Source organism: Dromiciops gliroides, chromosome 1 (assembly GCF_019393635.1).
Source record: "Dromiciops gliroides isolate mDroGli1 chromosome 1, mDroGli1.pri, whole genome shotgun sequence".
In the NCBI taxonomy this organism is placed as follows: domain Eukaryota; kingdom Metazoa; phylum Chordata; class Mammalia; order Microbiotheria; family Microbiotheriidae; genus Dromiciops; species Dromiciops gliroides.
In genome coordinates, this window is record NC_057861.1 from 763,758,769 (window position 1) to 763,771,108 (window position 12,340).

Consider the following 12,340-nt stretch of genomic DNA (forward strand, 5'->3'; position numbering starts at 1 on the left):
TCACCCTGATGGCCTGGGCAGCTTCCTTTAACGGAGGTACCAAGGCACAAACCAGACATGAGCAAGCACAATGTAAAGCCTGCAGCATCATTCTGCTGGAACTGTCCACAGAACTGGCAATGACATGTTGACTCCATGGAAATGTTTGCCTAGTCTCAAAGTCCCCAACATGGTTCCAACAGCTGAGACCTTCAGGCTGTGGGGTCATCATCTCTGCATCAGAGTTGATAGGGAGGACTTCCAAATTGGAGACATGGAGGGAAAGAAATAAAGATCCTACTATGTGCCAGGAACTGTACTAAGTGGGTTTTTTTAACCAATATTATCTCATTCAATCACTGAAAGAAGGCAGGAGAGTTTAAGACTGTGCAAGTGGTCCTGTCCTTTCCAGATCCACAGGGACACTTGGGAAGCTTTTCCTGCTTCATCCTCTCTGGTCCATGCCACAGATCCAGATGGGCCATCTGCTCTCTACCTGCCCATTCATGCCAACAGTATTCAAAATGACATGGTTTTAATTGGCTGTCCTCTGTCTTCTGGGTTCTGGCAGAAAAGAGACTTCCCCTGAGACTTCTGATGGGTTCTTGGAAAGCTTTGGGCACTCAGGGAGGGTAGGTCTGTGAAGTTAGGTCAGAACTCAGGGCTTTCAGGGCTTTGTCATTGTCTGCTTGTTTATGAAAGGCCCCTGTGGCAGGGAGGGCCAACAGCCGCTCTACAGAAGTGGCCATGCTGCTCTGTGTTCCTTAGTGTTGAGCCCCATGACCAACATCATCCACCAGACCAGTGAGTATGCTCGGAATCGCATCCTCTTCAACAAGCCCCTGCTGGACAGCCAGGTCGTGCACTTCCGTCTGGCAGAACTGGCCACGGAGGTGGAGCTGCTACGCTCCCTGCTCTACCGGACTGTAGGTGAGGTGCTGGAACTGGTGGGGGCAAGGGTCGCTTTGAGCAGGAAGCACCAGTTCACACTCGTCTTCCTGTCTCTAGCTCAGCACATGCAGGGCTTTGATACAACCAAGCTGGTGTCAATGGGCAAGTTAAAGGCGGGCCGTCTTTCACGGGAGGTGACGGACAGCTGTCCTCCATACTGGGGGGCCATGGAGATACACCCACAATCCTTGGTCAGCAGACTTTTCAGGTGAGCTTGTTGTTTGAGAACAGTTACACTTTCTTTTTGTTCTGCCATCTGGTGACCTTAACTTCATCAAGGACATGGGTAGATTGGGGCCTCCTGAAGGCTTGAGGTCTACTTGAAAGACCAAACATCAGGCCTGCAGGAAATGTGACTGGGGCAGAAAGTCACTGACCAGAGGAATGTGGGTCCTACTCTAGAACATGCGGTGTTACCACTGTGCTTTTGAATCTGGCTGATTTTAAATGAGAGATGGTTTTATTTCACAACCTGACTAATGTGGAAATGTTCTGCATGACTACACATGTATAACTTACATTGAATTGCTTAAGTTCTTTGGGGTGCATGGGGAGGGAGGGAGGAAGAGAATTTGGAATGCAAAGTTTTAAAAATCGATGTTAAAATTTGTTTTTACATGTAATTTAGAAAAAATATAATTCTAAATAAACGGGGAAAAATAAATACTATGACCACATAATGAAAAGATGGGACTCATGGGAAAAGACCCTAATATTGGGAAAGATTGAAGGCGAAAGGAGGAGGCAGCAGAGGATGAGATGGATGGAGAGTCTCATGGAAGCAATGAACATATACTTGGACAGACTTTGGGAGATAGTAGAGGATAGAAGGGCCTGATGTGCTATGGTCAGAGAGTGTCATAGAGAGTCAGGACATGACTGAACAGCAATAAAGGATTTTAAATGAAAGATAATTAGGAGAGGCAAGCATAGAAACTATATTGTGGTGAGGGCAGGTGGGCCAATGTCCAATACACATTTGTCTACTTGCAGGCACAGCAGGCAATAAAGACTTAAGGAAAAAGTTAACTGTGTTTAAAAAGGATCAATCTGAAGAGTCGAGAGTTCAACAACTGACTTTTAGAATGTGACAAATCAGACAGAAAGAAGAAAAAGAACGTGTAGGATTGGGCAGCATTCTGGGAAAATAAATTAACAGGAAATGAGATCATATTGACCAAGTGCTCAGTACAGTGTCAGCACATGGGAGGGACTTAATGAAGGTGGGTTCCTTCCTATTCCCCTCCCCCATATTTCTGGACTTATTCAGTAAGTTAATTTTATTAATATGTATACAAGGCAGAGAGACATTGGTCCTATCATAGGGCACCAAGAACTTATAAAGGTACGTTTCACTAGACATCACACCACTGGAACAGGAATCAGGAAGGAGGATAGAACAAAGCATGAAAGCCCTGATGCAGATGAAGTAATGAATTCTTTAAGAATGCTCAGGTCAGAGGGACCATTCCAACCTGTAGCTGCACAGGCCAGAATTCTTGACAAGTCTGAGGAAAACATCATCACCTTCACAACCAGAACTTGGACTCTAAGACTGAAAGGAGGGTCTAGGCCAGCTATGGACTAGCTGCACCTACACCTCATCAGATGACATCAAGAAGACAGGCTCCATTAACATCTCTCAAGTATGTGCTCAAGAAGATGGCATTAAACAAATGTTGAAAACTATCTTTCAGGGCAACTAGGTGGAGCAATGGATAAAGCACCTGCCCTGGATTCAGGAGGACCTGAGTTCAAATCCGACCTCAGACACTTGACACTAGCTATGTGACCCTGGGCAAGTCACTTAACCCTCATTGCCCTGCAAACAAAACAAAATAAAACAAATCCCACAACTATCTTTGCATGTAACTGGAAAACAAAATAAAATACTTTCATGATAAAAAGTTAGCATTTCCTAGCTCTAGGAACGGGCTTCAGACATAGATGGAGTTAGTCCACCCTCTGTCCATCAAGTGAAGGAGATGCCCCCACACAGTGATGATGCCTCAATGCCCAGCATGACTATACAGTCGACCTGCCTGTACATCTCCCTGCACTCCTGCTCCATGCCTCCCCCACTTCAGTTTCCACTCAAGGACATTGCCATCTATCCCAATGTCAAGGCCAACAGCCCCTTCTGGGATGTCAAGACCATCTTCTTCACCCATGGCTTCCCATCAGGATCTTTGGATTCCAAGGGGCTAGTGAGGTCAGGCAACTGCTCTGAGGCTATTTGTCCTTCCATTATACATGCAGATGCTGTTCAAGGGGCTTCCCCATTAACCCTAAGCCTAACCCACTGCCTAGCTGCAGGAGGGTGGTTCTCTGGCTCTTGGGAGGGATGTTCTTCTGACAGTCAAAACTAAACCTGCATCTTTACAACTATAGCCCTCTCCCCATTCCTCTCTGCTCCTGGTCCAAAAGAACAAGTCTGCAGACTTCCCCAAGACAGCCCTTCCCATACTTGAAGGTCACTCTCATAGCCTTGAGTCTTTCCTTCTACAGGCTAAAGATCTTGGTTGTTTCAATTGATCTGCAAAGGGCAAAGAACTTGGGGAGCTTTCCCTATCTTGGCTCCCCAGGACAGTGTAAAAAGAAGTGAAGGAGCCCCCACAAATATAAATGTGCAAGCTTGGACTCAGAAGAGATCGGATGACCTCTAAGGCAGTGATATACTTCCTTAGTGTGGCTCCAGAGCTTAAACCACCTCTGTGTGTTCGCCTGAGGCGAGAACCACACCACTAACCATCTCCTGCTTGTCCTGAGAAGTTGTGCCTCTCTGAAGGCAGCCTCCAATCACATCCACCACCAAAGGAATAACTCAGATCTTTGTCTGAAGAAAGGCTGTCAAAAACAAGAATAAAATGAATGCAGCCTATCTGGCCTGGCTGTCTTCTGTAACCTGTGACCTACTTAATCTTATTTTACTCAATTTGGTCCAAAGTTCAAGTGAGTCATGTCAGTTGTATCTTACTCTTTGTGAGTCTTTTGGGGTGTTCTTGGCAAAGAGGCTAACCTAGTTTGTCATTTCTGTCTCCAGTTCATCCAGATAGGAAATGGAAGCAAACAGATGAAGTGACTTGCCTGGGTCACAGAGATAGTGTCTGAGGCCAGATCTGAACTCATGAATATGAGTCTTTCTGACTCCAGGCCTATCCACTGAGGTCATAGGTATGGGATTTTTATTTACGTTTTTATGGCACTGATGAATCCTTGAAGTCAAAGAACAGCCCAATGTAAAAGAATACTCTGCATTAAATCTAGAGCCAAGATGGCAAAAGTAAGCAGGAAACCACTTGAACTCTCCCAAATTCACTTCCAAACCAACTATAAAATCACACCTCAAAGTGAATTCTGGAACCCAACAAAAAAGATAGGGTGAAACAATTTTCTAGCCCAGGACAACTTGGAAGGTTGGCAGGAAAGGTCTGTTTCACTTGGGTAAAAGAGGAGCATAGACCAGGGAGGCAGTATCCAGGCAAGCCAGTAGGAGGCCCTAAGCCCCAGCACAGGTTAGTGACTGTGGCCCTGGTGCAGCAGGCAGGTGAGCAGCTATTCCCTCCCATGTGGCCCTGGTGTATCACCTGTGCCCCTTCATGAACCAGGCAAGTGCCCCCCATGGTTACTTGTATAATACCAGGGCAAGCAGTCCTTGGCACAAGAAGCTTGGAACAGTTCCCCTTCCACCCAAGATCAGAGCTCAACTTTAAAAGCAATTAAAGAAGCTGGACAACATGAGCAAAAGACAAGATAAAAATAACAGAAAAGGACTTGACCATAGAAATGGTGACAGGGAAGATCAAGAAACAACTCAGAAGGAGGACACAATGTCATAATGCCTACATGCAAAACCTACTAGAAAAAAAATGTGAATTGGCTTCAGATCAAAAAAGAAATCCTAGAAGAGCTCAAAAAGGATTTTGAAAATCAAGAGAGTAGAAGGAAAATTTGGGATAAAAATAGAGTGATGCAAGAGAGGGGCAGCTAGGTGGCACAGAGGATAGAGCATTGCCCTGATTCAGGAGGACCTGAGTTCAAACCCAGTCTCAGACAATTGACACTTACTAGCTGTGTGACCCTGAGCAAGTCACTTAACCCCAATTGCCTCACCAAAAAACAAATAACAAACAAAAAACTCCTTGTAGAGTGATCTAGAGAATCATGAAAAAAAAAGAGTCATCAGGTAGATAAAGGAAGAACTAAAAATGGGGAAAAGATGAAAAAAAAAATTACTAAAGAAAACATCTCCTTAAAAAGTAGAATTGGCCAAGTGGAGAAAAAGAGGTTTTAAAAAACTAACTACAGAAAAAAAAATTTTTAAATCAGAATTGGAAAAGTGGAAGTTGACTCCATGAGACATCAAAGATCAATCAGTCAGGGCAGCTAGGTGGCACAGTAGATAAAGCACCGGCCCCGAATCCAGAAGACCTGAGTTCAAATCCGGACTTAGACACTTGGCACTCACTAGCTGTGTTGATCTCAGGCAAGTCACTTAACCCTACTGCCCCACAAAATTAAAAAAAAAAAAGAATCAATCAGTCAAAAGATGAAAAAAATAGTAGAAAATGTGAAATATCTCATTGGAAAAATAACTGACCTGGAAAATAGGTCAAGAAGAGATAATTTAAAAAAATTTATTGGACTAACTGAAAGCCATAATTAAAAAACCCCTGGACATCATATTCAGAGAATTATCCAAGATAAAGACTGCCCTTATATCCTAGAACAAGAAGGTAAAAAACGAAATTGAAAGAATATCCTGATCACCTCCTGATAGAGATCCCAAAATGAAAACTCTCAGGAACATTAGAGCAAAATTCCAGACTCCCAGGTCAAGGAGAAAATATTTGCAAACAGCCAGAAAGAAACCATTCAAATATCACAGAATTATATTCAGGAGTTACATAGGATTTAGAGGCTTCTACATTAAAAGGATCAGAGTGCTTGGGAATATGATATTCCAGAGGGCAAAGGAGCTAGGATTACAACCAAGAATCGCCGTACCTAGTGAAGCTAAGCATAATCCTTCAGGGGAAAAATGGTCATTCAATGAAATAGAGGACTTTAAGCTTTTCTAATGAAAAGATCAGAGCTGAACAACAACAACAAAATTGATTTTCAAATACAAACTTGAGATGAAGCACAAAAAGATAAAAAGGAAAGAGAAAACAAGGGCGTTAATAGGCTAGATTGTTTTGCATCCCTACATGGAAAGATGAAACTTGTCATTCTTAAGAACGGTATCACTGGGGCAGCTAGATGGCGCAGTGGATAGAGCACCAGCCCTGGAGGTCGAGGAGTACCTGAGTTCAAATCTGGCCTCAGGTACACTTAACACTTACTAGCTGTGGATCCTGGGCAAGTCACTTAACCCCAAGTGCCTTACTTAAAAAAAAAAAAAAGAACTGTATCACTGTTTAGTACAGTTAGAAGGCAGAAGTTGTAGGCATGAGGTGGACTTTGAGGGTATTATGTAAAAAATAAAAATTAAGGGATGATAAAGAGGATTACACTGGGAGCAAAAGGAAGGAGAGCTAGAATGGGGTAAATTATTTTACATGAAGAGAAGCAAAAGATCTATTACAGTGGAGGGGGAAGATAGGAGAGGGGGCAGTGGGTAGTACTTGAAACCTCACTCTTCAGAATTAGCTCAAAGAGGGAATAACATAAATAATAAGTTGAGTACAGAAGTTTATCTTACCCTATAGGGAAGTAGGAGGGGAGGAGGGATGAGAAAAGAAAAGTGACAGAATGGAGGGCAGGTTTGGGTGGCAGTGGTCAGAAGCAAAGCATCCTGGATGTGGGACAGGGTGAAAGGAGAGACAGAGAGAAAAGGATAAATGGGAGAGGGGGAATAAGAGGAGGAGAAATACACTGTTGGTAATTATAACTGTGAATATGAATAGATGAACTCACCTTAAACAGTGCAGAATGGATTAAAAAAACAGAATCCTTATACTATATTGTTCACATAGAAACACATTGAATCAGAGAGATTCACAGAGAATAAAGGTAAAAGGCTGGAGCAGAATTTATTATGCTTTAGCTGAAAGAAAAAGCAGGGGGTAGTAATCATGATCTAAGACAAAGCAAAAGAAAAATACATCTAATTAAAATTCTAAGTAAGGAAACTATATCTTACTAAAGGTACCATAGACATTAAGTAATAGCAATACTAAACATATATGCACCAAATGTACAGTCACCAACGTTCTTAAAGAAGAAGTTAAGTGAATTATAGGAGGGAAATAGATAGGGAAAGCTATATTCATGGGGGGACCGTCAAAGTTTCCCCTCTCAGAACTAGATATATCATAGCGAACTGAGTCAAATTTTTATAAAAATGCAAGTCATTCCCCAATTGATAAATGGTCAGAGAATATGAACAGGCAGTTCTCAGGCAAAGAAATCAAAGCTATCTATAGTCATATGAAAAAATGCTCTAAATCACTATTGATCAGAGAGAATGCAAATTCAAATAACTCTGAGACCAGCCTCACACCTATCAGAAAGGCTAATAAGACAAAAACAGAAAATGTTGGATGTTGGAGGGGATGTGGGGAAAAGCTGGACATTAATCTACTATTGGAGAATTTGTGAACTGATCCAAGACAATTTGAACTATGCTCAAAGGGCTATAGAACTGTGCATATGTGTTGAGCCTGCAATGCCACTGCTAAGTTTATATCCCAAAGACACTCCCCCAAAAGAGAAAAAGACCTATTTGTACAAGAATATTATCTAGCAGTTCTTTTTGTGGCGGCTAAGAATTGGAAATCAAAGAATGCCTATCAATTGGGGAATGGCTAAACAAGCTGTGGTATATGATGATGATGGACTATTATTGTGCTATAAGTAAGACAAGCAAGATGATTTCAGGAAGGCCTGGAAAGACTTGTATGAACTGATATACAGTGAAGTGAGCAGAACTAACAGAATGTTATATACAGTGACAGCAATATTGTGATGAGAACTGTGAATGACTTAACTATTCTGAGAAATGCAATGATCCAAGACAATCCTAAAAGACTAATGATGAAGCATACTATCCACCTCCAGAAAAAGAACTGATTTTCACTGAAGCATGCTGTTTTCACTCTTTCATTTTTTTGCCTTTGATTTCAAGCTTTCTTATACAAAATGACTAATATGGTAATGTTTTACACAATTGCACATGTATAACCTATACTTGATTGCTTATCTCCTAAGGGAGGGGTGAGGGAACAGAGGGATAGACTTAGAACTCAAAACTTTAAATATCAAATGTTTATTTAAAAAAGAACTGGATATATTTAATCACAAAATAAACAAGAAGAAATTAAGGAGGTGAATAGACTTTTAGAAAAGTTCCATATGATAGATCTTTGGAGAATAATGAATGCAGAGAGAGAAAAAAATATATCTATTTCTCAGTGTTATATGGGCACCTACACAAAAATTGATCCTGTATTAGGGCATTAAAAATCTCACAATAAAATGTAGAAAGAAATGTTTAATTTTAAGATCATAATGCAATAAAATTACATTTAAAAGGGCAGTGAAATATAGCTTAAAATTAATTGGAAATGAAATAACTATCCTAAAAATAAGGTGAGTCAAAAGAATAATCATAAGAATAATCAATAATTCCATCAAAGAGAATGAAAACAATGACACGACATATCAAAATTTTTGGGATTCAGTCAAAGCACTACTTAGGGGAAAATCTTTTTCTTTTAACTTTTACAGCAATAAAATAGAGAAAGAGTAGATCAACTAATTGAGTATGTAACTAAAAAAAACTAGAATCTCCGATTAGGCACCCATTTGGAAAGCCTGAAAACCAAAGGTGAGATTAATAAAACTGAAGAAAACGATTGAGTTAATAAATAAAACTGAAGCTAGTTTTATGATAAACAACTAGTGAGATAGGTAAACCACTGGTTCAAATTACCAGTATCAAAAATGAAAAGGATGAAATCACTATTATGAAGAGGAAATTAAAGCTAATAGGAAGTATTTTGCCCAATTATATGCAAATAAAATGACAATCTAAGTGAAATCAATGAATAACTACAAAAATAATACAAATTTCCCAGAGTGACAGAAAAGGAAAAATAATATTTAAATAACCCCATTTTAGAAAAAGAAATCTATCAAGTAATCGATGACATCCATAAGAAAAAAATCCACTCCCCCCAAAAAGAAAAAAATCCCCAGGGCCAAGATGGGTCAGAAATGAATTCTACCAAACATTTAAAGAACAATTGATTCTAATACTATGTAAAGTATTTGGGAAAATAGGTAAAGAAGGAATTCTATCAAATTCCCTTTTCTTTTTTTTTTTTTTTTGCTGGGCATTTGAGGGTTAAGTGACTTGCCCAGGGTCACATCAGCTAGTAAGTGTCAGGTGTCTGAGGCCGGATTTTGAACTCAGGTCCTCCTGAATCCAGGGACAAGTGCTTTATGTACGCTGAGCCCTTAGCTGCCCCTTCAAATTCCTTTTCCAACACAAATATGGTATTGATAACCTAAGCCAGGAAGATACAAAGAGAAAGAAAGTGTGGAGAAATTTTTTGAATGCTGATGCAAAAATTTTAAGAAACATACTAACAAGGATATTACAGCAATATATCACAAGGATCATACACTATAAACCAGGCAGGGATTTCTACAGAATGGAGGGGGCTGGTTCATTGTTTAGGGAACTATCAGCATATTGACCCATATCAAAAAAAAATCAACAGAAATCACATGATTATATTAATAGATGCGAAAAACCTTTTTGACAAAATACAGCACCCATTTCTATTAAAAACACCAGAGAGCATAGGAATAAATGGGTGTTTTCCCTAAAATAATAAATCATATTATCTAAATCCATCAGTAAGCTTTATTTGTAATGGGGATAAGCTAGATGCCTTCCAATAAGATCAGGGGTGAAACAAGGGTGCCCATTATCACAACTATCTCTCAATATTGTACTAGAAAGGTTAACCATAACAGTCAGAGTTAGAAAAAGAAATTGAAGGAATTAAAATTAGGGCAAAGAGGAGACAAAGCTGTCTACTCTTTGCAGATGATATGATGGTATCCTTAGAGAATCCTAGAGAATCAACTAAAAAACTACTTGGAAATAATTAACAACTTTAGCAAAGTCACAGGATATAAAATAGTCCCACTTAAATCATCAGCATCTCTGTATATTGTCAACAAAGTCCAGCAGCAAGAGATTAAATGAGAACAATTTTTACAGGCAGGTGGGCTCTGACTGTCTTCATTTCTCAAATATATAGAGAACCAAATTAAATTTATAAGGGGACAAGTCATTCCCCCATTGGTTAATGAGCAAAGGATATTAACAGGCAGGGACTTTTTTTTCAATTTAAACAGTTTTATTTAAAATTTTGAGTTCCAAATTCTATCACCTCTCCCTGACCCCTTCCCTGAGACAGTAAGCAATTGGGTATAGGTTATAACTTGTGTTTTAGGCAAACTCAATGTACACAACTTGGAACCAAAGAATCAAGAATGCAGGCATTCACTCTCACACAAGGGCTTCTCCAAACCTGGAGCAGCCTCTCAGGAGGCATCCTTGGGCTGCTGGAAGAGGGCATTCTTCATCTTCTGGTTGTGGTCGTCCTCTAACATCACACAGACAGCATTGGTCCATAGAGGACTTGGCACCACTGCCACTCACCTGAATTCTGTCCCAGTTAACACATGGGAGCTAGCCACTCAGGTATACATTCATACTTAGCCACAGACACCAACTCCTAAAGCAGAGATGGATGGATTAAAGCGGGGGTCCCAATGAATCATGGATCCTTTCATTACCGAAATAAGTGCGGGGCACTTTAGTTAGCAGTGCCACCTCCAGGCATGAGTTAATGCCCTGGTTAAGAATACAAATTCTCAGACAAAAGGGAGGGGATTAAAAAGAGTTATTGGGGGCAGCTAGGTGGCACAGTGGATAGAGCACTGGCCCTGATTCAGGAGGACCTGAGTTCAAATCCAGCTTCAGACACTTGACACTAGCTGTGTGACCCTGGGCAAGTCACTTAAAACCCAATTGCCTTAACCACAAAACAAAAAAACCCAAAAAGAACAACAACAACAAAAGAGTTACCTGGGATGCTGGGAATGGGCATTGAGGGCAAGTCTTAGGCTAAGGGATCCATTGCAAATTTTGCCCTCCCAGGAGATAAATCCTGGCCCATTGTAGTCCAGTTGAGATGCCCTTGCAGACTCACTCCACAATTCATCACTGTTTTCATTAGGAAGTCATGAGGAATGTGCTTTTTAGAAAGGCTGTTAATTTGTGAAAGGACTACTCTGATCAAAACAATGATTCATGACAATTCTGAAGGATCCATGATGAAAGATACTGTCTTCTTCCAGAGAGAACTGATTGACCGAGTGCAGAGTGAAGTCTAATCTTCTCACTTTATTTTCTTCTCGCCTGTGTGTGTGTGTGTGTGTGTGTGTGTGTGTGTGTGTGTGAGAAATGGCTAATTTGGTAATGTTTTACGCGGTTTCACATGTACAATGGATAGATTGCTTGCCTTCTCAATGGAAGGAGGGGGCTGGAGGGAATTTGGAATTCTAGCTTTTTTAAAAAAGAATGTTAAAAGGAAGTAAACAAATGTTCTTTTAAAACAGATATACTGTTAATTAGGCCAGCGCCTCAGCTGGCAGGGAGAAAGCCCATTCCAAGGTCTGACGCCTAACCTGCTGTCCCTTCATTCCAGAGGACCTTCGACTAATATCCATAGGGGCAGGTGCCGATGAAGTCATGCTTTCTATCATATCAAGTGCATGGCCATACTTCCTAGAACCCAAGCAGTGAAATGATTCAAATGGAAACTCCCCACGAAGCTGGAGCACAGGCTGCCCCAGGCACTACACTGACCCTTCTGAGCAAAACTTTGACTGTTTCCAGGGCAAAATGCCAAATAGTACCCCTCCCTTCCCCACCTGCTGGTATACTGACAATAAAATACGTGACTGAAGCCCGACATCTGTGGAATATTTATTGAAATTGCCCTTCCCATGGCTTATCTGGGGAAGATTCTTGGAGAGTGAAAATGTCCTCGGTGCCATGAAAAACATCTGAGACAATGCTAGAAAGCTTGAGGTAGGCGATGTCTTGGATCCTCACCTTGTAAAGTCCCTTGTAAAGGCAGCAAAACACCAACACAGGCCAGCAAGGGCTCATCTCTGTTCTCACCTCAGGTGGGCTTAGGCAGTTGGGACTTCCAAAGGGTCAGGCAAAGTTCCTCCTCCTCCGGCGCAGTGAAATGAAAGCCAGGGTGCTGGTACCTGCAGCATCAGGGTTTCAGGAGAAGGCTCTCTAGTCAGTGGGTTTGGGGCTGGCCCCTCCAAGAGAGGGGTAATCTGGTCCTGGAGATGTCTTTTAGGGAGGACA

General features: G+C 41.1%; 1 protein-coding gene across 1 annotated transcript in view; it reads left to right on the forward strand.

The window, feature by feature from the left end:
• LOC122754042 (probable acyl-CoA dehydrogenase 6) overlaps window positions 1-11,928 on the forward strand; it is a 39,718-nt gene extending 27,790 nt beyond the window's left edge. Inside the window, 3 exon segments of the mRNA XM_044002020.1 lie at window positions 748-909; window positions 988-1,138; window positions 11,664-11,928. Of these exon segments, the coding sequence (XP_043857955.1) occupies window positions 748-909; window positions 988-1,138; window positions 11,664-11,703 (353 nt within the window). The 3' untranslated portion in view covers window positions 11,704-11,928.
• Window positions 11,929-12,340: the final 412 nt, after the last annotated feature.